At 43.6% G+C, this 27,913-nt stretch overlaps 1 protein-coding gene across 1 annotated transcript; it reads left to right on the plus strand.

Annotated features, from left to right (window-relative positions):
• The first annotated feature begins 207 nt into the window (after positions 1 to 207).
• MEX3C (mex-3 RNA binding family member C) lies at positions 208 to 27,838 on the plus strand. The gene is made up of 2 exons (XM_033934322.1): positions 208 to 1,069; positions 25,042 to 27,838. The coding sequence occupies exons 1-2, from the start codon at positions 556 to 558 to the stop codon at positions 26,241 to 26,243; spliced, it is 1,716 nt and encodes a 571-aa protein (XP_033790213.1). The 5' UTR covers positions 208 to 555; the 3' UTR covers positions 26,244 to 27,838.
• Positions 27,839 to 27,913: the final 75 nt, after the last annotated feature.

Below are 27,913 nucleotides of genomic sequence, written 5' to 3' on the forward strand. Positions count from 1 at the left end.
GATTAACCAATCAGCGACTAATTCGTAGGTTGGGCCAAAAACCGATGCCAGAGAGCCAATAAACGACGGACTAGTAAAGTACGGACAAATCGGCCGCAGCCTCAAGGCGGGGACCTCGCTCTCATAGACCAATGAGGAATCACGAACACTTTGCACCGGGGCGTCGCCCCTGCGGCTTGTGAAAAAGAAACAAAAGAAACCAAAAATAAATAAATAAATTAGAAGCTGCTGCACGTTGGTGTATAAAAAAAAATCCCTCTGGCGCTGGCGCTTTTTTTTCCTCCTCTCCGTCCCCTCCCTCTCTTTTATCTATTTGAGCAAAATGTTTTAATTTTGTAACAAATTTCGTCTCCCATAAACGTTTAATTTTTTTTTAACCTACATATATATTTTTTTAAGCCAAACATGTTAAATTATTATCACAGAAAGTCATCTAAGTAGCAAAAGGGGTGGGTGGGGGTCGAACAACAAAAAAAAAAGCCGCCTCAGCGCAGGCCGGGGACCGCCGGAACCGAGCGGGCTGACGAGCGGAAGAGGAGAGCCCTCCCCGAGCCCATGCCGAGCAGCGCGTCCGTCCTGGCGGAGCCCGAGCGCTTCCGCGAGTGCATGGCCGGGCTGGGCCTGGACGAGGCCGGGCCGCGCGCTGACCGCGGGGCGCCCGAGCTGCCGCAGCCTCCCGCCCACAAGCCCGCGGCCCAGCCCGGGAACGGAGAGGAGGAGGAGAAGGACGCCGAGCCGCCGGAGGAGGAGGAGGAAGAAGAGGAGGAGAGCCGCAGCCCGGGTGGCTCCCCGGTGCCGCTGCTCCTGTCTCAAACGCCGCTCCTGCTTCCGGGGCTGGGCTCGGTCCTGCTGCAGCCCGCCGCCGCCTTCGAGGCGCAAGAAGCCGGCGTGGCGTTGCTGTGTGGAGCGGAGGCGGCGAACCCGCAGGCGGTGTTCGCCATGCTTTCCCAGGCCTATAACGGTGGAGGGGTGGAACAGGCCGCGCTGCTCCGCAGAAAGAGCGTCAACACCAACGAGTTCGTCCCGGTGCCCAGCTCCGAGCACGTCGCCGAGATCGTGGGGCGGCAGGGTGAGTGATTTGCAGAGGAAGGGAGTGGGGCTGACGTGGAAGCGAGCCCGGGGGATGCAGCTGTGTGGGAGATGAAGGAGGAGAGGGGGGGCACGATTATGATAGTCTGGAAGTGAATAGATGTATCTTCAAATGGAGAATGTGTAGTGAAAACAAAAACTGTGGATACAGATGTTCTGGAGATAATTTATTAAACACTGACGTATAAAACCATGAAAATTCTATTTAAAAAACGTACAATGATAAAAAAAAATACTGTGATAAAAATCCAACCGGACCCAATGGAATGTGTAATGGATTCAGAATACGTGCATGGTAGAAGGTGGGAAGGGACGAGGCTGTGTGCAGTAGGTGGGGGAATATGGTGGAATAGAAATGTCAAGGGAAAAAGTGAATGGAGAAGCCTCAGACTGGGTTTTCTGATATCATTGAAAGGACGCTAATAAGGTGGATTTAGAAGACTTTAAGGGATTTAGAGGTGAGCCATGAGGTAAACTTAGGAGTTTAAGGCGAATTTGCATTCAGGTACTGTAGACATTTCCTCCCCCCCCCCCCCTGTCTGTGGGGATTTACAGTCTAAACCAGACATGGGCAACTCCGGTCCTCGAGGGCTAGAATCTAATCGGGTTTTCAGGATGTCCCCAGTGAATATGCATTGAAAACAGTGCATGCAAATAGATCTCAAGCATGTTCATTGGGGATATCCAGAAAACCCGATTGGATTCCGGCCCTCGAGGACCGGAGTTGCCCACTCCTGGTCTAAACTGTATGTGGGGCAGAATGACGGAGAGTGTGGGTAACATTACATACAAAGGGAGAAAAGGAGTAAGTGGATGAATGAAAGGGGAGACAGAGCACAACCAGTTGTCAAAGGCAAACAAGTGGAGGGATTAGAACAGCAGGGAAGCGGGGCTCAAATCCCACACTCCTGTCATTCTGGGAGAGCCATTTAACCTTTTACTGCCCCACATACAGTTTAGACCAGTGGGCTCAAGCTCAAGCCCTTTGCAGGGCCACATTTTGGATTGTAGGTACTTGGAGGGCCTCAGAAAAAAATAGTTGATATCTTATTAAAGAAATGACAATTTTGCATGAGGTAAAACTCTTTATAGTTTATAAATATTTCCTTTTGGCCAAGTCTTAATAATAATATTGTCATTTATAGCTAAAGAGACATATAATCGAGAAACATACTGAGGGCCTCAAAATAGTACCTGGTGAGCCACTAGTTTGAGACCACTGGTGTAAACTAAATCATCAGAGACAGAATAAAATGTATAGTCAAAGGCTACTGGTTGTGTTGTCTCCCATTTCATTCATCCACTTACCCCTTCTCTCCTTTTTTATGTGCTAACACATGATAAGCAGATTCATTTCCTTTTTTATTTTATGCAGTTGGCATTTTAAGAACATAAATGATACTGTATCAGCTGTAAGCTAACAGAATGTCTAGTGTGTTTTATTTTCCTAAAGAGAATAAGGAATGGTTTATGTATAATGTGTTGTTACACTACTGCAATTTTGCTCAGATTTCAAATTGTTAGGAGTCACTCAAACTAGGTCAGCCCCACATATCTCTGATGAAGTACTATTGCCAGTGATGCATGGGGAAGAGATTTTGGTTTAGAAAGCTGCATAGGGACAGAAATTTCATAACACTCCCAGTGGAATCTTAACACATACCCACCTGTGTCTGCTAAGATCTATTCTATCCTCACCCATTCCTATAATTAATTTGCTCCAGCTCACCAATACCTGCAGGAATCAATGCTATTACGGTACTTGCTGGCAGGCCTCCATTTCCTTCTGATCCCAATAGCCTCCAGTTTTTTTGGGTGGTGGTCAACCAGTGAGTGTTCCAAGTGCTTTATTTTGATGATCCATTTGCCTCTCATTGCTTTCCAAGCCTCATTCTGCTGCTCCAGTTGCCTCCTTCATGCATTTCAAGCCTCATTCTGGCATCACTAGAGATTTGACTACATTTCAGTGGGAATCCTGTGGCAATTCCTTTCATCCTTGTAGCAATCTCTGTGGCAACCTCTTCCATTCCTGCAGGAATCCTGCAATACCCATTCTCATTCCCTTTTTAAGTTGTAGGTCAAGTCGAGTGTGGTGTTGTGATTAGAGCTACAGCCTCAGCACCCTGAGGTTGTGAGTTCAAACCCCACGCTTCTCCCTGTCACCCTGGGCAAGTCACTTAATCCTCCATTGACCCAGGTATATTAGATAGATTGCTTGAAATACCTGTATGCAAACCATTTTCAGTGTGGTTGTAAAACTATAAAAAGGTGGTATAGAAATACCAATCCCTTACCCCTTTCGGGTACAGTAGATATTTTCCTGTTGCTGGAGGATTTTCAATCTCTTTATACCTGAGGTTGTAGAGAATGACATGGGAACAAATTTGTCCCCGCAGGAACTCAATTTCCCCGTCACTTCCCCGTTAGTTGTTGTCGCTGTGCCTGTCCCATTCCTGTAAGCTCTGCCTTAACCGCACAAGCCTCAAACACTTATGATTTTAAAGTGTTTGTGAGACTTTCTCAGATGAGGACAGAGCTTGCAGGAATAGGGCAAGGATATGAAAAAAACTTGCTGGGATAGGGATGGGGAAAAATTTTGTCCCCGTGTCATTCTCCACTGTAGAGGATGATGAGTGACTTGACCAAAATCACAAGGAGCTACAGTGAGATTTGAATCAGGCTTTCATATTTCTCAGCCCCTGCTCTAACCCATAGGTAACATAGTAAATGATGGCAGATAATGACCCGATTGGTCCATCTAGTCTGCCCAACTGTACATACATGCTCTATAAATTTAAATGGTCTTTTTTCTTAGATATTTCTGTGCCAGAAATCCAGAGCTCTGCCTGGTGGTTGCTTAGGTTCTATCTACTGGAGTCTACGCCAAAGCTCTCTCCAGCTATCGAAGCCTTCCCCAGCCCAATCTCAACTGAATGGCCATATATGAAACACAGACCGTGCAAGTCTGCCCACTACTGGCCTTAGTTCGTCAATATATACCCATTATTTTCTGATTAGAGATTCTCTGTTTATACCATGCTTTTTTAACTGTTTTCTTCTCCACCACCTCCCTCGGGAGTGCATTCCAGGCATCAACCACCCTCTCCGTAAAGAAGAATTTCCTAACATTCCCTTTGAGTCTATCAACCCCCCCCCCCCAACCTCAAATTATGCCCTCTGGTTTTACCATTTTCTTTTCTCTGGAAAAGATTTTGTTCTACGTTAATGCCTTTCAAGTATTTGAACGTCTGAATCATATCTTCCAGGCCCTCCTTTCCTCTAGGGTATACATATTCAGGGCTTCCAATCTCTCTTCATACGTCTTCTGGTGCAAACTACCTACCATTTTCGTTGCCATTCTCTGGACCGCATCAAGTCTTCTTATGTCTTTTCCCAGATACGGTCTCCAAAATTGAACACAATACTCCCAAGTGAGGCCTCACCAAAAACCTGTACTGTGGCATCAACACCTTCTTCTACTGGTTATACCTCTCTCTATACAGCCTAGCATTCTTCTGGCAACAGCCACCGCCTTGTCACATTGTTTCTTTGTCTTTAGATCTTCAGACACTATCACCTCAAGGTCCCTCTCCCCATCCATACGTATCAGCCTCTCACCTCCCAGCACATATGGTTTCTTCTGATTTTCTAATCCCCAAATGCATTACTCTGCACTTCTTTGCATTGAATTTTAGTTTCCAGATACTAGACTACTCCTCTAACTTTTGAAGATCCTTTTCATGTTTTCCATTCCCCCATTGGTGTCTACTCTGTTACAAATCTTGGTATTATCCGCAAAAAGGCAAACCTCCTAGCCCTTCAGCAATTTCACTCACAAGTACATTGAACAGAAAGGGCCCCAGCACCGAACCTTGAGGGACTCCACTACTCTCCTTTCCTTCCTCCGAGCAAATTCCATTAACCACCACCCTCTGGCATCTGTCTGTCAACCAGTTTCTAATCCCGTTCACCACTTTGGGTCCTAACTTCAGCCCGTCAAGTTTGTTCAAGAGCCTCCTATGAGGAACCGTGCCAAAGGCTTTGCTGAAATCTAAGTAAATCACTGTATTTTTTTGCTCCATAAGATGCACTTTTTCCCCAAAAAAGTGGGTGTAAATAAGGGTATGTCTTATGAAGTGAATATACCCCCCCCCCCGGCGGTACCTTTAAATTGTGGTCACTGTACAGCTGCCTGCTCATTATGTCGGGGCCAGTGGCGCACAAGCACGCTAATGCCTGGGCTTGCAACACTTCCTGATTGTGGTGGATGCTAATGCTTGGGCGCACGCCACTTCCTGGATGGCTGCTATCAGTCGCACAAAAACTGACGGCAACCATTCAGGAAGTGGAACACTCCCAGGCAGTAGCGCGCTTGTGCACCGCTGGCTCTGACATAATCAGTAGTCAACTGTCCAGTAACCACCACAATTTAAAAGTACCACTGTGGGGGGGGGGATGGAATTTAAAGGTGCCAGGGGGTATGCAAAAGTGATGGTTGATTGGGGGGGCTGGGACAGAATTTAAATGTGCCAGGGGATATGTAAAAGTAATGATTGATTGGGGGGAATGGGACGGATTTTAAAGGTGTTGTGGGGTATGTAAAATTGATTTTTTTTTTTTTTGGGGGGGGGGGGGCTGGGACAGAATTTAAAGATGCCAGGTATATATTAGTATACAATTTGGTTCAGAATGTTGGGGGGGTTCTTGTTTTCCTCCTCTAAATCTAGGGTGCGTCTTATGGTCAGGTGCATCTTATAGTGTGAAAAATACGGTACATCTAGCACAGGGGTCTCAAAGTCCCTCCTTGAGGGCCGCAATCCAGTCGGGTTTTCAGGATTTCCCCAATGAATATGCATTGAAAGCAGTGCATGCACATAGATCTCGTGCATTTCATTGGGGAAATCCTGAAAACCAGACTGGATTGCGGCCCTCAAGGAGGGACTTTGAGACCCCTGATCTAGCATATGCCCTTGATCTAATTCTCTGGTCACCCAATCAAAAAATTCAATCAGATTTGTTTGGCACGATTTACCTTTAATAAAACCATGTTGCCTTGGATTCTGTAACCCATTAGATTCTAGGAATTTCACTATCCTTTCTTTCAGCAACTCTTCCTTTTTTCCAATAACTGAAGTTTTATCTTACTGGCCTCTAGTTTCCCGATTCATCTCTGTGACCACTTTTGTGAATAGGGACCTCATCTGCTCTTCTCCAATCCTCAGGAACCATTCCCTTCTCTAACGATTTGGTGAACAAATTTTTAATAGGACCCACCAGAACATCTCTGAGCTCCCTCAATATTCCACTGCTTTGTCCACCTTCAATTTTTCAAGTTGTTTATAAACACTTTCTTCTGTGAATGGCACAGTATCTACTCTATTTGTTTAACTTTGCCAGTAAATCTTGGTCCTTCTCTAGGATCATCTTCTGTGAACACACAACGGAAATATTTGTTTTGCATGTTTGCTTTTTCCTCATCACTCTCCACGTATCGATATATACCATCTTTTAGTCTCGCAATTCCATTTTTCATCATCTTCCTTTCACTAATATATCTGAAAAAATTTTTATCTCCCTTTTTTACATTCCTACCCGTTTGTTCAACAGATGTCTCACTCTTGGCTTATTTCAGTTTCACCAGGTAGTCCTTTCTGTACTCTTCTTGAAATTTTTTATATATCACGAAAGCCAACTCTTTTGCGTTTATTTTCTCCACTACTAGTTTAGAGAACCATATCGGTTTCCTTTTTCTCTTATTTTTGTTTATTTTCCCCACATAAAGGTCAGTAGCCATTTTTATTGCTCCTTTCAGCTTCGACCACTGTTTTTCAACTTCCCTTATGTCCTTCCATCCTAACAGCTCTTTCTTCAGGTATGCTCCCATTTACTATAGTCCTGTAGGGGTGATTCCTGACTCATACCTAAGGTTAGGCCTCACTCATGTCAAGCAAGCCTGAACCATTTTTCCTGCCTGAACCATCTCTGCCTGATGCATTTTGGATTCGTTTACAAGAACTGTGTGTTTCAGTCAAGGACAAGTGGTCCACCCTAACTTGTTCAGCTTCTGTGTGAGACCTGGAGGAGTTATGAACTATGTTATGATCTATGTTTTGTGCTTATCTATGGTGCCTTTCAAGGCCTCTGCACAAGAAAAGACTATTCATTCTTGCTGTTCTGCTTTGATTGGTCCTGGAGGGTCATCTGACACGACCTAAGGAGAAAGGTGTTTGCAAGGATTTAGACTATGTTTTGATGTGAGGGAGCTCAGATCAAAACTTAGGTTTCTTTGTACACTACAACGTAACAATAAGAACTGATAAAAGTTGCCTTTTGTGACCTGCTCTCATATGAGAGTGAAGATGCAGAACTGTCTTATAAACAGATCTGGTTTCTATTGCAAAAGGAACTCTAGCTAATATATTACAGCTGCTCCAGTGACAAACGGACTTGTCTGACCATAAGAAGTTCTATCATCTTCTAAGCTGAGGACAAAGAAGAATTCCATCTCCCGGATCTGCTAAGGTGAGATGGAAGGGTGAGAAAAGGAATTATCTCTTCTTTTAGCTGGCTAGATAGAATTGTATTGGTTATGGATAGGAATGTTAGGTACCCTTGAGGCTCCTTTTACTAAGCTGTGCTAGCAGTTATAGCACGCACGCTAGAAGCTAACATCTCCATTGAGCTGGTGTTAGTTTTTGGTGCGTAGCGCGCACTAAAAACGCTAGCGCACCTTAGTAAAAAGAGCCCTTGGTGATAAGCTATAATAGATTGCTGCTATTATCAGGACTTAGTGTTGTAAGAAATTACTTTGTGTGTAAGAATTAGTCATATTTACTAATTTACTTAGTGATTACTGTGTAATAATTGTGTGCTGAAATATATGTATGTATTCAGATATATTGTGAACAATAATTAGTTGTTGTTTGCTGCTGGCTTGTGAAAATATATTTTTATATCTATAATAAAACATTTCATATAGCTTTGGTTTCTCTGTATTCGTATAAGTTGGCATAAATCCAAATCCGTGACTGCAGTTATGGGATATCCTAGATACGAGATGTGCATATGCTTGTTTATGTTGCACTAATTGGTTATACCCATAAATCTGCCTACAGTCCGTATATTTGAAATCTAGGACTTTTCATTTTGTGTGGCCGCCCTCCACTTTATCTGTTATATTAAATCAAACTGTTTGATAGCTATTTCCCAGGTGGGCACCCACTCGAACATTAGAGATACTCTCCCAATTTGTGAGGACCAGATCTAGTATCGCTTTTTCCCTTGTGGGTTCTGCCACTATTTCTCTGAGCAGAGCCTCTTGAAAGGCATCAATAATCTCCCTACTTCTTTCCAATTCCACAGATGGCACTTTCCTGTCTGCATCTGGCAGATTGAAGTTACCCAAAAGCAGCACCTCTTTCTTTCCGAACTTTTGGATATCTGCAATCAGATCTTTTATCAATTTGCTGCGTGAGTCAGAGGTCTGTAGTAGTGCTGCCCGATTCAGGAAAAAAATTTCGATTCGATTCAGCCTACTGAATTGGCTTTTTGATTTGATTTTCCTACCCAATTGGGTGTTTTTTTCAAACATCCTGGTGAGTTTATTTTATAGCTTCTTCACCCCTTTTATAGCCTGTTCACTACCTTTGCCTTCTCCTAACCACACTGGAGCTGTGGTGTAAACAAAATAAACAAAAAAGACTTTTCCTCTCTCTCTTAAATCCTAGCTCACATTTGCGGTCTAACACCAGCTCTGGCAGGATACACGTTTCAAATCTGACATATTGTAATCACAAAAGGGAAAATAAAATTAGTTTTTCTACCTTTTGTTGTCTGGTCATTCAAATCTTGTTTGTCCCAGGCTCTGGTTGTCTTCTGATAACTTGCTTGCCAGGGTCTCCTTCTTTTCTTCTTTCTCCGTTCTAACCACCCATTTGCCATCTCTGTCCTCCCCTTCTGTTTAGCTTCCCTCCCCCGGAGGTCTGGCATCTTTCTTTTTTTTCGTCTCCATCCACAGATCCATCTTTTCTTAACTACCCTTTCATCCAGCATCTCTCTCTCCTTCCCCATCACCCAAAGGTCCACCATCTCTCCCTTTCTTTTCCCATCTATCCTCCTATCCAGTATCTCAATCCCCCCTCCACACCATCCCTTGTGTCCAACTTCTCTCCCTTTCTGTTCCTTCCCTCCCTAAATCCCATTGTCCATCATCTCTCTTCCTAGCCTCTATTTTCAGACCCATTATTTCTTCCCCCCCCCCAAGTCCGGCATATGCACGTCTCTTTGAACCCCTCCCTCCGTGTTCTTCTGCACCTCCCCGTGAAGGCCTGTACCCCCCTCGAAGGCCTATATCCTCCCGAAGACCTGCCTGCCTGCTTGCCTGTCCCCCCCCCCTTAAAGGCCTGCATCCCCTCGAAGGCCTGCCTGTCCCCTCCCCTTTGAAGGCCTGCATCCCCCCTGGAAGCCTGCCTGCCTGTCCCCCCCCCCCTTTTGAAGGCCTGCATCCCCCCCCCCCCCGAAGGCCTGCCTGCCTACCTGTCCCCCCCCTTTTGAAGACCTGCATCCCCCTGGAGGCCTGCCTGCCTGTCCCCCCCCTTTGAAGGCCTGCATCCCTCCTTGAAGGCCTGCCTTATAACCTGTCCCCCCTTTGAAGGCCTGCATCCCCCCAAAGGCCTGCCTGTTTCCCCCTTTGAAGGCCTGCATCCCCCCAAAGGCCTGCCTGCCTGTCCCCCCCTTTGAAAGCCTGCATCCCCCCCCAAAGGCCTGCCTGCCTGTCCTCCCCCCTTTGAAGGCCTGCATCCCCCCCGAAGGCCTGCCTACCTGTCCCCCCCCCTTTTGAAGGCCTGCCTGCCTATCTCCTCTGAAGGCCTGTACCCCCCTCCCCCGAAAGGCTGGACCCCCCACCAAAGGACTACACCCCCCCTCTGGAAGGCCTGCTGTTCCCTTGGCCTCCAGAATCAATCTCCCTAACTTCAGCAGCCTGCAATAAGATCGCTGGCACTAGCGATCTTTGCAAGCTGCTGAACGGCTTTGGAGCGTCTTCCTCTGCTGCCATCAGTTCCTAAATTTATTCAACAAATACAGCAAATCAAACTGCCTACTCGACGAATGTCCCCCCCAAAATTATAACAACTGCCCCACCTGAATTCAAAATGGAACTATTCACTTGGCTAACAACGGCCCTTACAAACGGAACACTAAACAAAGACATGGGCCACATACTGATTACACCAATCCCCAAAGATCAGAAAACCTCTACAGCACTAACATCCAACTACAGACCCATAGCAAGCATTCCCCTCTTCACAAAACTACAGGAAGGATTGGCCAACCTCCAACTGATAAACTACCTAGACAAATTTAACATCCTCAGCAAACATCAATCAGGTTTCAGGAAAGGATATAGCACAGAAATGGTCATAGCCTCCATACTAAACCACCTCTATGATCTCTTCAGCAAAGGCAAAAGCGCACTGATCCTGCAATTAGACCTCAGCAGTGTTTTTGATCTAGTAGACCACAAAATTATGCTACTGTGCCTTGATGCAATGGAAATCTCGAGAAAAGTAAAGAAATGGTTCCAAGAATTCCTAACAAACAGATCCTACCGAGTAGCCAGCAATGGAAATCACTCCAACCCATGGAATAACCCGTCAGGGGTACCCCAAGGCTCCCCTCTATCGCCTATATTATTCAACATTTACATAGCATCCTTAGGTCACCGACTACAAAAATTAAACTTAAAACACTACATATACGCAGACGATATATCCATTCTAATCCCCTTAAATGACATCTCAACTGAAATTATAGACATCCTTTCACATACAATGAGAGAAATCGAAAAATGGACCACCAACTTCAAACTGAAACTAAATACAGAGAAAACAAAAGTTGTCTTGGCAAGTCCCAACAACAAAATAACGAGAACATCATTAAAAATAAACAGCCACGAATATCCGATTTCCAAAACCATAAAAATTCTGGGTGTCACACTAGACACGCACTTGACCATGGCTGACCACACAAACTTAACAGTGAAGAAATGCTTCTACACACTATGGAAGCTAAGGACTATTAAAAAATACTTTGACACAACATCCTTCAGGTTACTGGTGCAATCGCTGATCCTATCCACCTTGGACTACTGCAACATCGTCTACCTTGGTATCCCACACAAAACAATTTAAAAAACTGAGATTAGTACAAAACATTGTAGTTTGCTTGATTTTCGGACTGAGAAAACAAGACCACATTAGCCCATACTACAAAAAGCTGCACTGGCTACCAATGGAAGCGCGAATACAGTTCAAATTTGCATGCATCTGCTTCAAACAAATCTGGGGCCTAGCACCTTCCTACCTGCAAACACTCTTTACTCTACACAACCCCACACAAACAACCAGAAACAAAAGCATCTTCGCCTATCCTAAAATTACTGGCTGCAAATACAAATCCTACCTTGACAGAACCTTCATGTTCCAAGCTAACAGACAACAATCCTGGCTGGGAAACTACTTAAATAAAACCAGACAGACCTACAACACATTCCGAAAATCTATCAAAACCACTCTGTTTGACAAATTCATCACCTAAATAGACCAATCCGCGTTCACTACGCTTTTTCCTCCTACAAACCCGAAGCAATCTTCAAGCAATTCCTACCCCTCTCACTTTCCCTCCCCCTTTCAACCCCTCTTACAATTCCCTCCACTACAACCCTTTTCTTCTGTAACATTCCCCTCATGCATTTGTAATTCGCTCAATGTCCAGCCTTCTTTTCGATGTGAACTGCCTAGAAGTCATCTGACTATGGCGGTATAGAAAAATAAAGTTATTATTATTATTATTTTTGTGCAAATTCCTATGCCATTGTCCAGCAAAGCAGACACACTGATGTTTCCTTTTCTGCCATTTAGGGCTCCTTTTAAAAGGCACGCTAGCAGTTTTAGCGTGTGCTAAAATGCCCCGCGCGCTAGCTGCTACCGCCTCCTTTTAAGCAGTCGGTAATTTTTCTGCTAGTGCATGCTATAGCACGCACTAATCTTGTGCATGCGCTAAAAACGCTAGCGCACCTTAGTAAAAGGAGCCCTTAGTCTTCTCCATTATTTCCTACTCTTTGGTGCATCCTCGTATGTCCTCTTTCCACACCTACTGCTCTACCTCTTTTCTACTCATTGGCTTGTCTCCCCTTCCATCTTTTCTATCAAGTTTTTTGGTTTTTGTTTTTTTTTTTGTTCCTTTTCTTTCCCATATATCTTGCAAGCTACCACCTCTCATTCTCTTTTCAGAACAATATGAAATACAATTAGATCACTTTTTACTTACAAAAACTAAGTGCTGAGGTAATATTAACCAAACTATAAGTCCATAATTACACACAATTTTAAGAACAATTATATATCAATACATTTTAAAACCTTCCAGCTACGATTAAAATTTTTGTAATTTCTTTGTTTATATCTCCTTACTGTACTGTTCTTGCTCCCCTCTGGCCTGCTTTTAACTCCCTTTTATTTTCCAATTTCCCATTGTCAATCCTCCTTCCATAGTAGTATAGTAGATAAAGATCTGCATGGTCCATCCAGTCTGCCCAACTGTCAATTTTGAACCATTTTACTTGCTAAGTTTCACTATAATATGTCTTCCAATCTCCACGAGATATGCAAGATGATACAATGATACGAATGTGGTATAAAATATACATACTGTACTTGCTTCTGATCATCCTTGCCATTGTCAGGGCTCAGAACTTATGGCTTCTTTTACAAAGCCGCGTTACGATAACGGCCCCGAAGCCCAAAGAGATTTAAAGGGCTTCGGGGCTGTTGCCGCACTGCAGCCGCGGCTTTGTAAAAGAGGCCGTTAGTCTGCCCTGCACTGGCCCTACTTTTCAGCTACCGATGTGCCGTCAAAACCTACTCCAGCCCATCCTGAACTGTCTTGCCACCTACAGGACACAGATCGTCGAAGTCTATCAGTCATCAACTTCACTTCCTTGCTGCTGCAACTGCTGTTTAAGCACCACTCCTGAGCATCATAAACAAAGTTTTATAGCTGTTGATCTGTTGCGTTTTATTTCGGTATTATTTCAATACTATCCTTTCTGTTTAGGGATTCTTTGTGTCTATTCCATGTATTTTTGAACTGTTTGTCTCCACCACCTCTACCAGGAGGACATTCCAGGCATTCACTACCCTCTCCATGAAAAAGAATATTTGTTAGTTTCAAGTTTATTTTAATCTTAATGTACCGCACATCAAATGTCTGAGTGGTGTGCAAATAAAAAACAAAGGGCATATGAAATCAATAAGGACAAAACAGAAAGGAATAAAAATAGAGAGGCGATTAAGAAGGACACGGGCAAAATGATAGATGGGGGAGGAACTACAATGTTAGAAAAGAAAACAAGGGAAATAACATAAGGAAAGACGGCAGGGGGTTAGCATAAGATATTGCAGGCTGTAAAATAACTGCTATACTAAAATAGCCTACTACTTATATCATAGTTCTTTCCTTTCTCGACCATTTCCCCTTTTATTTTTACTCATAAGAACATAAGAATAGCCATATTGGGTCAGACCAGTGGTCCATCTAGCCCAGTGGTCTCAAACTCGCGGCCCGGGGGCCACATGCGGCCCGCCAGGTACTATTTTGAGGCCCTCGGTTTGTTTATCATAATCACAAAAGTAAAATAAAACAGTTTCTTGATCATATGTCTCTTTAGCTATAAATGACAATATTATTATTAAGACTTAGCCAAAAGGAAAGATTTATAAACTATAAAGAGTTTTTACCTCATGTAAAATTGTCATTTCTTTAATAAGACATTAACTATTTTTTTCTGCGGCCCTCCAAGTACCGACAAATCCAAAATGTGGCCCTGCAAAGGGTTTGAGTTTGAGACCACTGATCTAGCCCAATACAGTCCTCCCTCCATATTTGCGGTGGTTAGTGGCAGAGCTGACCCACGAATATTGAAAATTTGTGAATAACTTTTGGACCGACTGACCAACCCCTGACTCCCTCCTGTGTGTCCAGACCTTACCTGGTGATCTAGCAGTGACACGGGACAGGAGCGATCTTCCTACACTCCTACTCCATGCAGAGCCGTCATCAGAAATGGCTGCCTGAGTTCCCGTTGTAGTCTCGTTCGGTTAAGAGATTTCTTTTAATTCTGGTGTCTTTGTGTGTTCTATATGTTAAAAGTGCTTTACATTTTTTAAGACATTTCATGTAGTAAAAAGATCACTGACACAGTTTAGCTTACAATAAAATGCACACTAAACCTGGACAAAATGAGATGCAAAGTTTTCATGTTCATCTTTAGTCAAAGCTAATTTGGTGTCCAGTTGCTCCTGTTGAAAATGTTTGTTTGAAGCTGGATGTTTATCATCAAAGGGTCACAGCTAATATTTGTCCTTAGTTTTAAGCCTTATCTTCTACAATAAGAAAAATGATGATTACCATAGTCATTTTAGCTAAAGATCGTTTAGTGCGAGTTTGCCTTCATGTGTTAGTTACAGTTTATTACATTTGCTATTCTGCCTGGCTATAAAAAACAAGATCTCAGCAGTGTATAATCAATTTAAACAAAAGATAAGAAAGTGAACTACAATATGATAGGAAAGCTCTATCACACAAGTTGAAACACATTCAGTATAAATAAAATAAAACACACGCATTCTGTTCCATCCCCTAAAAGGGGAACATTAAAAAGGGATTTGGACTTGTATACTGCCTTTTTGTAGTTGCAAATCCTAAAAGTTTTTACTTTCCTACTTTTTTTTTTATATAAGATTTTCAATTTTTAATACAAGCATTACATTTGCAAGTTGCCACAGATCCAGAAATTATATTCAATAAAACATATAAAGGAAACATTAACTATCTCTTATTTAGTCCACAAAAATGAGAATCAAGAAAAGAAATAAATGCAGCACGTTCCCTCTGCTGCGGTCCCGCCGCTTCTCTGACGTCAAGGGCAGGATTGAAGCAGAGGGAACATGCTGCTGAGGACGATAGAAGCCTTCAAGGATCACTTCAGCACCGGCGATTCTCTCTGCAGGCTGCAGTAATTTAGGTAAGAGCAGGAGGCCAGGGGGGATGCCGGAGGACAGTGCAGCACTTCCCGACTCGCCCCCCTCCCCCCTAAAGCAGGAGCAGCAGTGGATGGCCAGCAAGAGGCAGCACTGCTGCTCCTGCTTTAGAAGACCTGAAGGTACGGGAAAGAGGGTTAGTCACCGAATCGGCGAGGCTGATTTTTTTTAAAAAAAAACAACCAAATCGATTCAAATTGGAAATCGGGCAGCACTAATGCAAATCCTAGACATATGTCATGGGCCATGACTACTATTCCAGTTATGGCCTGAATCAAAGTATAGGTCAGGAGCAATTAGGGAGTCCCTATTTGGACTCTGGGTTTCTGGCCAGAAATATCTAAGAAAAAGGACCATTTAAATTAAATTATTAATTTATAGAGCATGTATGGTTGGGCAGACTAGATGGACCATTCGGGTCTTTATCTGCCATCATTTACTATGTGTTAGGTTCTAGACTATGCACAGGAACTTAGTACCAAGAGTTGTACTAATGCAAAAAATTTCAGTCTTCTGCCAGGTTTTGTTGGGCTTCAGCACTTGGACAAAGTGGTGGTTTTGTGTTATGCGGAGCGATCATTTCACTCTGAAGGTGACCTCCATTCAGCTGCCTGTAAGTCTCAAACCAATAGAGATCAGCTGAAAAATTTTACATGAATGTCCGTATAGAATTTTATTCAATTTAGAGGAGGTCGAGCATGGACAAATTTCAAAATTGATCCACTTGATTAAAGATCATTTGGGTCATTCCACGTCAAGTACGGAAAATTTAGGAAACGGCACCAGCCAAAATATTTGAGAGTTGAGGCCAAATTGTATTCTTGTAAACCTTAGACTTTTTATAAAGTTTTGGATTTTTGTGCTTGTGTACATTTTGGATCAGTTTTTTGTTTTTGCTATTTTCTTTCTGTTTTGTTTTGTTTTTTTCCTTTTGGCATTTGTCCACTATTTGTATTTATTTTTGTTTTTTCACTTCAAGTTCAGTTTTATTTGATGCACTGCCTAGTCCTCTATTGTAGTATCTTCTTTTATCCCAGGACAAGCAGGCAGCATATTCTTGACTGATGGGTGACGGCACCGACGGAGCCCCGGTACGGACAATTTTAGAGTGATTGCACTCTAAGAACTTTTTAGAAAGTTCTAGCTCGGCCGCACCGCGCACAGCGCGAGTGCCTTCCCGCCCGACAGAGGCGCGCGGGTCCCTCAGTTTCTTAGTTTCCGCGGAGCTAAGAAGACGCGTTTTCAACGGCTGTTGAAATTTTTTCCTAACTTGCCTTCCCGCTCGCGTAAACGTTTGGCTTAATTTGCCTTTTTTCTTTCTTTTATTTTGTTAAAAAAATAAATAAAAAAAAAATATCTTTCATTTTTTTCTTCAATTTTCGGTTTTCCCCGGCGGGGCCTTCTGCCACCATCGAAGCCTCGGCCTTCGATTTGGCGGAAGCCGTTTTTCCTTTCATGCCCCCTCAACCGGGTTTTAAAAAGTGCCAGCGGTGTGCTAGGCCTATATCTCTCACGGACCCACACAACTGGTGTTTACAGTGTTTGGGTCCTGAGCATCAGGCCTCTTCTTGCACCCGCTGTGCTACTTTGAAAAAACGAACTTTAAAAAATCGCTTAATTCAACAGCGATTGTTGTTCGGTGCCGAGATGTCCGACCCCCGTTCCTTCGACTCCGGCTTCGGCACCGATTCAGTCGGCACCCTCGTCTTCGACGCCGCGTGATTCCACACCGGCATCCCAACAGTCAGGTAAGCCGGCTAAGAAGCCTTCCCCGCTGGAACGTCTTCCGGCCTCGAGTGCAGTGAGCCCAATCCTGCCGCCGGTTCGACGCCAGCGGAAGCGCTCCGCCCCTATAGAGGTGAGTCCCTCGACATCGGGCTCCTCATCTCCGGGGCGTCGAGCGGCACCGCAGGTACCGCAGAAGAAAAAAGCGGTACCGGTGCCATCCCTCGATGACCGCATTACGGCCATCCTTCAGGTGCAGCTGAAGGAGCAATTAGAACGACTCCTTCCTGCTATCATGACACCGAACCTTCCGGTGCCAGTTCGCACCGAGCCATCGGTACCGGTTGTTGAACAAACCTGTATCGGTACCGATTGTGGAACCCGTATTATCCACTTCCACTGTTTCGGTACCGCTTCACCTAACCTCATCGGTATCGATGCCAGTCCTTGCACCGGAGCCGAGAGCTCACCATCAATCGGTGCAGACTTCGGCACCGGTGCGTCCGATAACTTCTCCGGACACGGTATCGATGAGGTCGGGTAAGTCGATGCGCAAAACCCGACACATGCAAACGTCGACACCTGAGTCTCGGGACCATTCTTCCCATGTAAGGGACCCTGATTTGTGGGGAGACTCAGAGGAACCCTTTCTTTCTGAAGGAGAATGTTCCTCAGAGGAGGAGGATTCGGCTGTCCCTGACCCATCCTCCAAACAGGCCACTTCCTCTTTCTCTAGTTTTTTGAAAGAGATGTGTGAGTCCTTGTCCATTCCTTTGGAGGCTGAATCCAAAAAGTCTAAAGCTTTTTTGGATGCCCTTGATTTTGATCAGCCTCCAAAGGAATTTTTGAAACTTCCCCTTCATGACATCCTGAGGGAAACTTTCTATAAGAATTTAGAGACTCCTTTAACTGTCCCAGGGGCCCCACGTAAACTGGATTCTCTATATAAGGTAATTCCCATTCCTGGGTTCGACAAACCTCAACTACCACATGAATCCTTATTTGTCGAATCCACCCTTAAAAAGACTTCAGGAGCCAGTGTATATGCATCTGTCCCTCCTGGCAGAGAAGGAAGGGCCATGGATAAATTTGGTAAGAGGCTCTACCAAAATGCTATGTTAGCTAATAGGGCTAGTAATTATGCTTTTCATTTTTCTTTTTATTTAAAGCATCTCCTTACCACCATGGCTTCTTTCGAGAAATATCTTCCTTCACGAAAGCATTCCGCTTTTCACACATGCTTGTCGTCTCTTCTCCAATTGCGTAAGTTTATGGTGAGATCCATATATGACACTTTTGAACTTACATCCAGAGCGACAGCAATGTCAGTAGCTATGCGTCGTTTGGCCTGGCTTCGGGTATCCGAGCTTGATGTTAACCATCAAGATCGGTTAGCCAATGCCCCATGTCTAGGGGATGAGCTCTTTGGGGATTCCATGGACTCAACCACACAAAAGCTCTCTGCTCATGAGACGCGCTGGGATACCCTGCTCAAGAATAAAAAGAAGCCTCCTCCGCCAAGACCATACAGGCAGCAATCGGCCTATCAACGCCGTTTCACAGCCCGTCCATTGCCTACCACTGCTCAACAACCTAGGCGTCAGAGGCAACAGCAACGTCAGCCTCCCAGACAACAACAACAGCAACAAGCTGTAAAACAACCTCCTCAGCAAAAGTCACAGCCCTTTTGACTTCATTCTCCGCAGTATAGCCAGTATCCCTATTCCTGCTCTCCTGCCTCAACCAATAGGAGGTCGACTTTCTCTGTTCCTCAGCCGGTGGGAAGTAATCACTTCGGACCAATGGGTCCTCAACATCATCCGCCACGGCTACTCTCTCAACTTTCAGACTCTCCCACCTCAAAGCCTGCCAAAAGAGTCTGCTTTGAACAGTCCTCAATCAGCCCTCCTTATTCAGGAGGTCCAATCCCTCCTCCTTCTGAACGCTATAGAGGAAGTTCCTCTAGATCAAAAGGGGCAGGGATTCTACTCCCGCTACTTTCTAGTTCCCAAAAAGACAGGAGATCTCAGACCCATCCTGGATCTTCGCGATCTCAACATTCATCTGGTAAAAGAAAAATTCAAGATGCTTTCTTTAGCCATCCTTTATCCCCTTCTAAATCAAAACGACTGGCTATGCTCCCTCGATCTCAAAGAGGCTTACACTCACATACCGATCAATGTAACCTCAAGACCATATCTCCGATTCATGATCAATCATTGTCATTACCAGTACAAGGTGCTGCCCTTCGGTCTTGCCTCATCTCCAAGGGTATTCACCAAATGTCTCATTGTGGTGGCGGCTTTTCTACGCTCTCACCACCTGCATGTATTTCCTTACCTGGACGATTGGTTGATCAAAGACACTTCTGCCCAAGCGGTCCTTCTGGCCACCAACCAAACCATCCAGTTTCTACAACTTCTGGGATTCGAGATCAATCTACCCAAATCCCATATCATTCCCACTCAGAGACTTCAATTCATTGGAGCGATCCTAGATACACTCCTCATGAGAGCTTTCCTGCCATCCAATCGTCTTCAGACCCTTCAGTCTCTATGTCACCAGGTACTTCCTCTGCCGTCCATCTCAGCAAGGCAAATGATGGTGCTCTTGGGACACATGGCATCCACAGTTCATGTCACACCTCATGCCCGTCTTCACCTGCGCACTCCTCAATGGACCCTTGCGACCCAGTGGTCCCAAGCGTCGGACCCTTGCTCACGACACATATCTGTGACATCATCTCTTCGTCAGTCTCTGCAATGGTGGTTGGTATCCTCAAATCTATCCAGAGGTCTTCTGTTCCATCAGCCTCCTCATCAACTAGTCATCACCACCGACGCCTCTCTGTATGCATGGGGAGCTCACTTGAACGAGTTCCAGACTCAAGGTCTTTGGTCAGCCCAGGAGAGGAAACATCAAATCAATTTCCTGGAACTCAGAGCGATGTTTTACGCCCTCAAGGCCTTCCAACACCTTCTCTTTCCTCAGGTCCTTCTATTGTGCACAGACAATCAAGTTGCGATGTACTACATCAACAAACAGGGTGGGACAGGCTCTCGCCTTTTATGCCAGGAAGCCCAGAAGATATGGACTTGGGCCATAGATCACCATCTCTTCCTGAAAGCTATATACATTCAGGGGAAACAGAATTCCTTAGCGGACAAACTCAGCAGAATTCTCCAACCTCACGAGTGGACACTCGATCCTGTAACTCTACAGTCTATCTTCGATCAATGGGGCACTCCTCAGATAGACCTCTTTGCAGCTCCTCACAATCATCAGCTGCCCCTATTCTGCTCCAGACTTTACTCTCCACACCGTCTAACAGCAGATGCTTTTCTCCTCAACTGGTCGAATCAGTTCCTGTACGCCTTCCCTCCTCTGCCTCTCATGTTGAGAACCTTGTTCAAGCTCAAGAGGGAACGAGCCACCATGATTCTGATTGCTCCGAGGTGGCCCAGGCAACATTGGTTCTCCCTTCTACTTCAACTCAGTTCCAGGGAACCTTTTCTTCTTCCTCTGTTTCCTTCTCTGCTTACGCAACAGCAGGGAACCCTTCTGCATCCCAACCTCCAGTCTCTACACCTGATGGCTTGGTATCTCTCGGGCTGAACTCGACTGATACTCTTTTATCTCAGCCCGTTCGTTCCATTCTGGATGCCTCCAGGAAACCAGCCACTCTACAATGTTACCATCAAAAGTGGACGAGGTTTTCTTCCTGGTGTCTTCTTCATCATCTTGATCCCACTTCCCTAGCGGTGGAGACGTTGTTGGATTATCTTCTTTCTTTGTCTGATTCTGGCCTGAAGTCCTCTTCCATCAGGGTCCACCTCAGTGCCATTGCAGCTTTTCATGAGCCAGTCCATGGAAAACTTCTTTCAGCTCATCCCCTGGTGTCCAGGTTCATGCGTGGGCTTTTCAATGTGAAACCACCTCTTAAAGCCCCTCCGGTTATCTGGGATCTCAATGTGGTTCTTTCAGCTTTAATGAAGCCTCCATTTGAACCTTTAGCTACTTCTCCTTTCAAATTTCTCACTTGGAAGGTACTTTTCCTTATTGCTCTTACCTCTGCCAGGAGAGTCAGTGAGCTTCATGCACTGGTTGCAGATCCACCTTTTACGGTCTTTCATCATGACAAGGTGGTTCTGCGTACACATCCAAAGTTTCTCCCCAAGGTTGTTTCTGAATTTCATCTCAACCAATCCATTGTTCTACCGGTTTTCTTTCCAAAACCTCATTCTCATTCTGGGGAACAAGCTCTGCATACTTTGGATTGTAAAAGGGCTCTTGCTTACTATCTGGAGCGTACGAAACCCCACAGATCAGTTCCCCAACTCTTTCTATCCTTTGATCCGAATAAATTGGGACGTCCTGTTTCTAAACGTACGTTGTCTAATTGGCTAGCAGCGTGCATCTCATTCTGTTATGCTCAGACCGGACTGACACTGGAAGGTTCTGTCACGGCCCATCGAGTCAGAGCAATGGCAGCATCTGTAGCTTTCCTCCGTTCCACTCCTATTGAGGAAATCTGCAAAGCTGCTACTTGGTCCTCAGTTCACACTTTTACATCTCATTATTGTCTGGATGCATTCTCCAGAAGGGATGGTCACTTCGGCCAATCTGTTTTACAAAATTTGTTTTCTTAATGGCCAACCTTCCCTCCATCCCTCTTTTTGTTAGCTTAGAGGTCACCCATCAGTCAAGAATATGCTGCCTGCTTGTCCTGGGATAAAGCACAGTTACTTACCGTAACAGGTGTTATCCAGGGACAGCAGGCAGATATTCTTGCGTCCCACCCACCTCCCCGGGTTGGCTTCTTAGCTGGCTTATACTAACTGAGGGACCGCGCGCCTCTGTCGGGCGGGAAGGCACTCGCGCGTGCGCGGTGCGGCCGAGCTAGAACTTTCTAAAAAGTTCTTAGAGTGCAATCACTCTAAAATTGTCCGTACCGGGGCTCCGTCGGTGCCGTCACCCATCAGTCAAGAATATCTGCCTGCTGTCCCTGGATAACACCTGTTACGGTAAGTAACTGTGCTACTCTTCCTTTCAGCTTCACTCCTAAACAGATAGGATCATCACTTTGAAGAAAAAAGATAAGTGGGTTTTCCTAATTTTGAGATCTGTTTTAATTGGAAATCCTTGGAAGTATCTAGGTAGTTTAGGACTGAATGAGGGAATTAATAGATAGTCAAAACAGATGAGTTAGGAAAATCTGAATTTTGAGAAGGAAGGAAATGATGGGGAAATGATGCTCATACAGAACGTAGAGGCTGAAGAAAGCATGAGGACACAAAAGTTTGGATTAAAGTGAAACAGATGAATTATACTTAATGTATCTTGGAAAAGAAGAAAGGCATTATAGCAGGGATTTGTAATAGATATAAGGAAGTGAAGTTGTTTGTAGCTTAGTAACAGGAAAATCTTTAGTTAAGATTCACAATAAGAAGTTTCATGGTTTGGTCTTGGAGAAGTTAAGGATTCATTAGTTAAAAGCAAATCAATTATCAGTAGTAAGACTTAAAGCAGGAATGGGTACAAGTGGATTTTTTCCCCCTCCATTGAAAATTAGAAAGACTAGGGGATACTCAATAAAGTTATAGGGAGACACTTTAAAAACCAATAGGTTGCCCACTTTTCCATGTTTTCTGTATTCACCTTAGCTGAAAAATTATTCCTGAGTAAATTCTGGGGAAAAATATATTTTGAATTACTGGTTGGCTGATGTACCTCCCTCCTTTGAGTATTGGAGAAATAAACTGCATGAACTGATGGGATGGGAGGCCCGGTTGTCTTCCTCTTCTCGTCACAGAAGTAGAGACTTCGTCAATATTTGGTCTCCTTATTTGGACATTTTATCACTGAGGAGTTGTAGTCGCATCCTGAATGGACTTCAGTTGTTTTCACACACACCTGTCTGAACTTGGTTTTATTTTGTGCTGTTTCTTTTGGGGACTGGGGGAGGAGGGGGTTCTTCTTGTGGCTTTGGAAGACATAAGAGTCCAGTCCTCTTTGGCAGATATTTCTACTTGTAAAACAGTGTTTTTATTGTGTGTCATCTTGCCTTTGTTGTAATTTTTTTCTTGTTAATAAAAACAGATTTCACGTAAAAACCAATAGGAAGAAATATTTTCACACTCAGAGAATAGTTAAGCTCTGGAACGCATTGCCACAGCATGTGATAAGAGTGGTTAAAGTAGCTGGTTTTAAAAAGGATTTGGACAAGTTCCTGGAGGAAAAGTCTGTAGTCTGCTATTGAAACACATGAGGGAAGCCACTGCTTACCCTGGATCGGTAACATTGAATGTTGCTATTACTTGGGTGTTTGCCAGGTACTTGTGACCTGGATTGGCCACTGTGAAGACGGGATACTGGGCTAGATGGACCATTGGTCTAACCCAGTAAGGCTATTCTTATGTTATATAACTTCCACTGACCCATGAAGGGGCATAAAGCTCTGATTGGTCCGAATGCCTAATCGTCCGAGCCAATCAGAGTCTTAGGCCCATTCACGATGTATCCAGAGAGGGGCCAGAGGCTCTTGATTGGCCCAGGTTGTCTAATCAGAGCCTCAGGCCCCTCCCCAGTGCATCCCAAGATGCACTGGGGAGGGAAAGGCCCATTTTGGATGACACAGGCCAGTTGAGAGGAGGGAATCCACATCCCTCAGGTCATCTACTTAGAGGTAAGGGGGGGCGTTGGAGGCAGGGGGGAGGTATATGGCAGGGGGGGTCACATGGTAGTGGGAAATAGTGGGCATCTTTCCTGCTGTAGGGGGTGCGCGCAGGGCAGGCGTTTCTTGGCAGCAGGAGAGAATCGGTATTTCTCCCGCTGTGGGGGGGGTGCTTGGGGCAGGCGTTGAAGGGACACGTGTAGTTTTCCTTAGGCTGTGTTTGAAGCTGTAAGAAAACCAGACCCTGTTTGTTTTTCCTTCTCTGAAATACTACAAGGCCATTATTATGTTTGAGAAGATGTGTGTTCTTATCTTGTTGTGAAGTGAATTCAATTGTTTTCATAGCTGTATTTGTAAGAAGCTTTAGATAAGAAAAAGGCTCTGCTGGCCAAAGCACCTTTGAACTTTGGCCTTTAGATAGAAAGATGCTTGTTATTTCTTTAAAGTTTCATGTGACCTGTGTCCATATATGGTTTGCATTTACATCATATGCTGACGACATTAACTCATGTAAAATGATATAAAAGAGTTGAAAAGCTGACAATAAACTGGACATGTTTGGGAGATAATTTCTTGTCTCTAAGATATTGTCCCCAGATGCATCTGTCTTGCTAATGACAGAGAGAGAGAGTGTGGGGCAGTAATTGGGACCTAATCCTTTTCAGGCGTTTCTTGGCAGTGGGCATCTCTCCTGCTAATTGGAGGGGGGGGTGTTCGCTGCCACTGCAGGGGAGCTGTGTTGTGATGCAAAGGGAGAGAATGAGCACCGGAGGGCTCATTTCAGTGTTGGAAAGCCCATTTGGATGTCATTGTTGGAGACTGCTAGAAAACTCACTATTGACACAGATAATCCATTTTGATAATCTGCCGCTAAAATGCATACAGGCTAAACTGTTGATAAACAGTTTAGCGACAACATTAAAGTTTTGAGAATCTGGGCCACAGAAAAACCTGTATATCAAGTCCCATCCCCTTCCCGGGTGTATTTTAAGACCTTAGTTTTCTGATACTCAATATTCTCTTTACTTCAGGAGTATTTTTCTCTGTTTGTAAAGGTTTTCACAAGCATAAACAAGACAAATATTTAAAATTATCTTTTGCCCATCCAACTGGATATGTTGTTAGAATAGTATTGGAAAGAGGTATATTTTTCATGATTGCGAGTTCTTTGTGTTTATTATTTTATGAATGTATTTGTATAAGTAACCTTGAACTTTGTGGTGCAGTATATGCTTAAATTGAAATAAGCATAATATCTGGGAATGGAGATAATTACCACTGTTTTGGATCAGCTGAGGACTCTCATCCCCTGCATGAGGGCAAATGGCTATTGGCTATTGCCTATTCAGTAACAAATGATTGGTTAGGAGGAGGAAAGAGGGTTGATAGTAAAATTGAAATGTTTTTGAAACACAAATTCTTACAAATGTTTTCTGTTTTCATATTTTTAAATAGGTTGCAAAATCAAAGCACTAAGAGCCAAGACAAACACTTACATTAAGACACCTGTTCGTGGCGAAGAACCAGTTTTTGTAGTCACTGGACGGAAAGAGGATGTAGCCATGGCCAAACGGGAGATTCTTTCAGCTGCTGAGCACTTTTCCATGATCAGAGCATCTCGCAACAAAAATGGTCCTGCTCTTGGAGGTACACCATGCATACCCAACCTGCCAGGGCAGACCACTGTCCAGGTCAGGGTGCCTTATCGAGTAGTTGGACTTGTGGTTGGACCTAAAGGCGCTACCATCAAACGAATTCAGCAGCAGACACACACATACATAGTAACTCCTAGTAGAGACAAGGAGCCAGTCTTCGAGGTGACAGGAATGCCTGAAAATGTAGATCGAGCACGTGAAGAAATAGAAATGCATATTGCCATGCGCACTGGAAACTATATTGAACTGAATGAAGAAAATGATTTCCATTACAATGGTACAGATGTCAGTTTTGAAAGTGGCAACCTTGCATCTGTTTGGCTGAGCTCTAATCCAGCAGTTCCTGGCCATACTAGAATGATTTCAAATTATCGAAATGATAGCTCTAGCTCTCTAGGAAGTGGTTCTACAGATTCTTTCTTTGGAAGCAATAGGTTGGCAGATTTCAGCCCGTCCAGCCCATTTGGCACAGGAAGCTTCTGGTTTGGTGATACAATGCAATCTGTAGGCTCAGAAGATCTGGTGGTTGATCCTCCTGCCTTTGAGTCCTTACCAGCACCTTCACAAGCTATCTGGGCACCGTTTGAGGCAGCAAACCCACTTTCTGGGTTTGGCAGTGATCCTGCAGCATGCATGAAGGCTCAACGCAGAGGAAGTCTGTCGCCTAATTTTCTTGAAAGTATAGAACATCCACTTGCCAGGAGAGTAAGAAGTGACCCACTTGCTGTGAACAACCAGGCTGGCCTTCCAATCTACGTCCCTGCTTTTTCCAATGGTAGCTACTCTTCTTCCAACGGTGGCTCCACCTCAAGTTCCCCTCCAGAGTCGAGACGAAAGCATGACTGTGTGATATGCTTTGAAAATGAAATCATTGCAGCCCTGGTTCCATGTGGCCACAACCTCTTCTGCATTGAATGCGCTAACAAAATCTGTGAAAGAGAAGCACCAGTGTGTCCTGTCTGCCAGACCGCTGTTACTCAGGCAATCCAAATCCATTCTTAGATCTGTGGACTCTTAAACTTTTAATGGCATGGGTATAACAGACCTCTCTTACTAAATTTCCTTACAGATTCTTATAACTGTCATTGAACCTTCTTAGAATTAGGCTAAAGTTTATTCATTTATTATCTAAAAAGCTGCTATTGTAACACTAAACCCTTCTTTGGTCTCATCCACTTTTGATTTGCTAGTCACACCCAGTTTTTGGTTTGAGAATAAGGAGGAAAAATTAATGTGGTATATAAATTATGACTTTCACAAGAACTGTAATAGTCTAGTTAACTTTTTTTAATTTGGAGACCATTAAACTTAAAGTTCTAACACAGATAATGTGCTGTGAAGGGTTATGCCATTTTTGGTTTATCAAGATAACTTTAAATACTGCCTTGTTTCTACTGCCAGTCTTGTAAAACAATTTCTTCCTTTTAACTTCTGCCTAATTATGCAGTTTTTGTAAATTTATTTCACTAATTGTGAATTCTTATCCACTGCTTTTCTTAACCTAATAGTGAAGAAATCTGCCAGTAGGATTTCTCCCGTTTCAACAAGGGCATTGGGAAGTGCATATTTTTTTGACTAGTAGGAAGGATGCTTGTATTCCTTTCATTAGTCTTACCAAGCTACTCTCAAGATTACACTTTTAACTAGTATATATGTTAATATAAAGTAGTTTTTATGTTCAGTCCTTCTCGCCTATTATGTATACATTTATTTTAGCAATCATAGGGAAAGTGGGAACAGGGTAGATGTGTGCCCTCCCAAAATTTACAAAAGCAGCTGTGACATCAGCCTGTAGTCAGTTTTATTAGATATCAAAAGTCATATGTCCAGTCACAAAGAAAAATCTTGCTTTATCATGCTCCTTTTTGCTTTTGCCTTTCAACCTGTGGGGACACCTTTTGTGTTATTAAATCTGCACTCAGATTGAAATTATAATGATTTCTTGATGGATTTTTTTCTACTAATTATTTTTTTGGAAGCATTATTTTCCCATGGCAAAAGAGAAGATTTTCTGTCAGTATAACTTTAAAATTCTATGTTTATTGAACTAGTATATATATAGAAATTTTATTTTTTATTTCCACTTGAAGAGTTACATTTCGTATAAAAGTTTACAAATAACGGTTTTTATTTTTTTCAAGTATAAGAGTTGCCTTGATGGCATATTATGATGTAATGCATAACTTTAATGCTAATTGCTTGTAGAATAGTTTAAATGTCAGTATTGAAACTTAATCTCTAGCTGCCGTCTTGTAGTATGAACGAATGTTCACCAAGCATGTATTTTGTATTGTATTGCATCGTACACTGCAACTAATAAGCCAAGGAATATACATTAGATGCGTGTACCGTTTCTATAAACTATCAATATAGTTTAGTATTTGCTAATTTTACTACACTTTTGTTATGTATATGTAGGGAGGTCATAGGGGTTATAAATTCAATTTGAGTAAAGTTTAAAAACCATATATTTTATGATAAAGGGCCTTTAACTTATGATGGCCAAAGCACTGATATATATTTGCTGTAAAGAGAATTATAAGAGTTTTATTTTTCTGATATTAAAAGTTCCTTAATAAAGACTTGTTTCCATTTAACATGAATGTTTCTGCTTGCTTTTGTTTTGATGTTAGGCCTTATCTTTTGGGGCTAAGTATACTAAAAGTTGCTTT

The sequence above is a fragment of the Geotrypetes seraphini genome, chromosome 1, assembly GCF_902459505.1.
Source record: "Geotrypetes seraphini chromosome 1, aGeoSer1.1, whole genome shotgun sequence".
NCBI classification, from domain to species: Eukaryota; Metazoa; Chordata; class Amphibia; order Gymnophiona; family Dermophiidae; genus Geotrypetes; species Geotrypetes seraphini.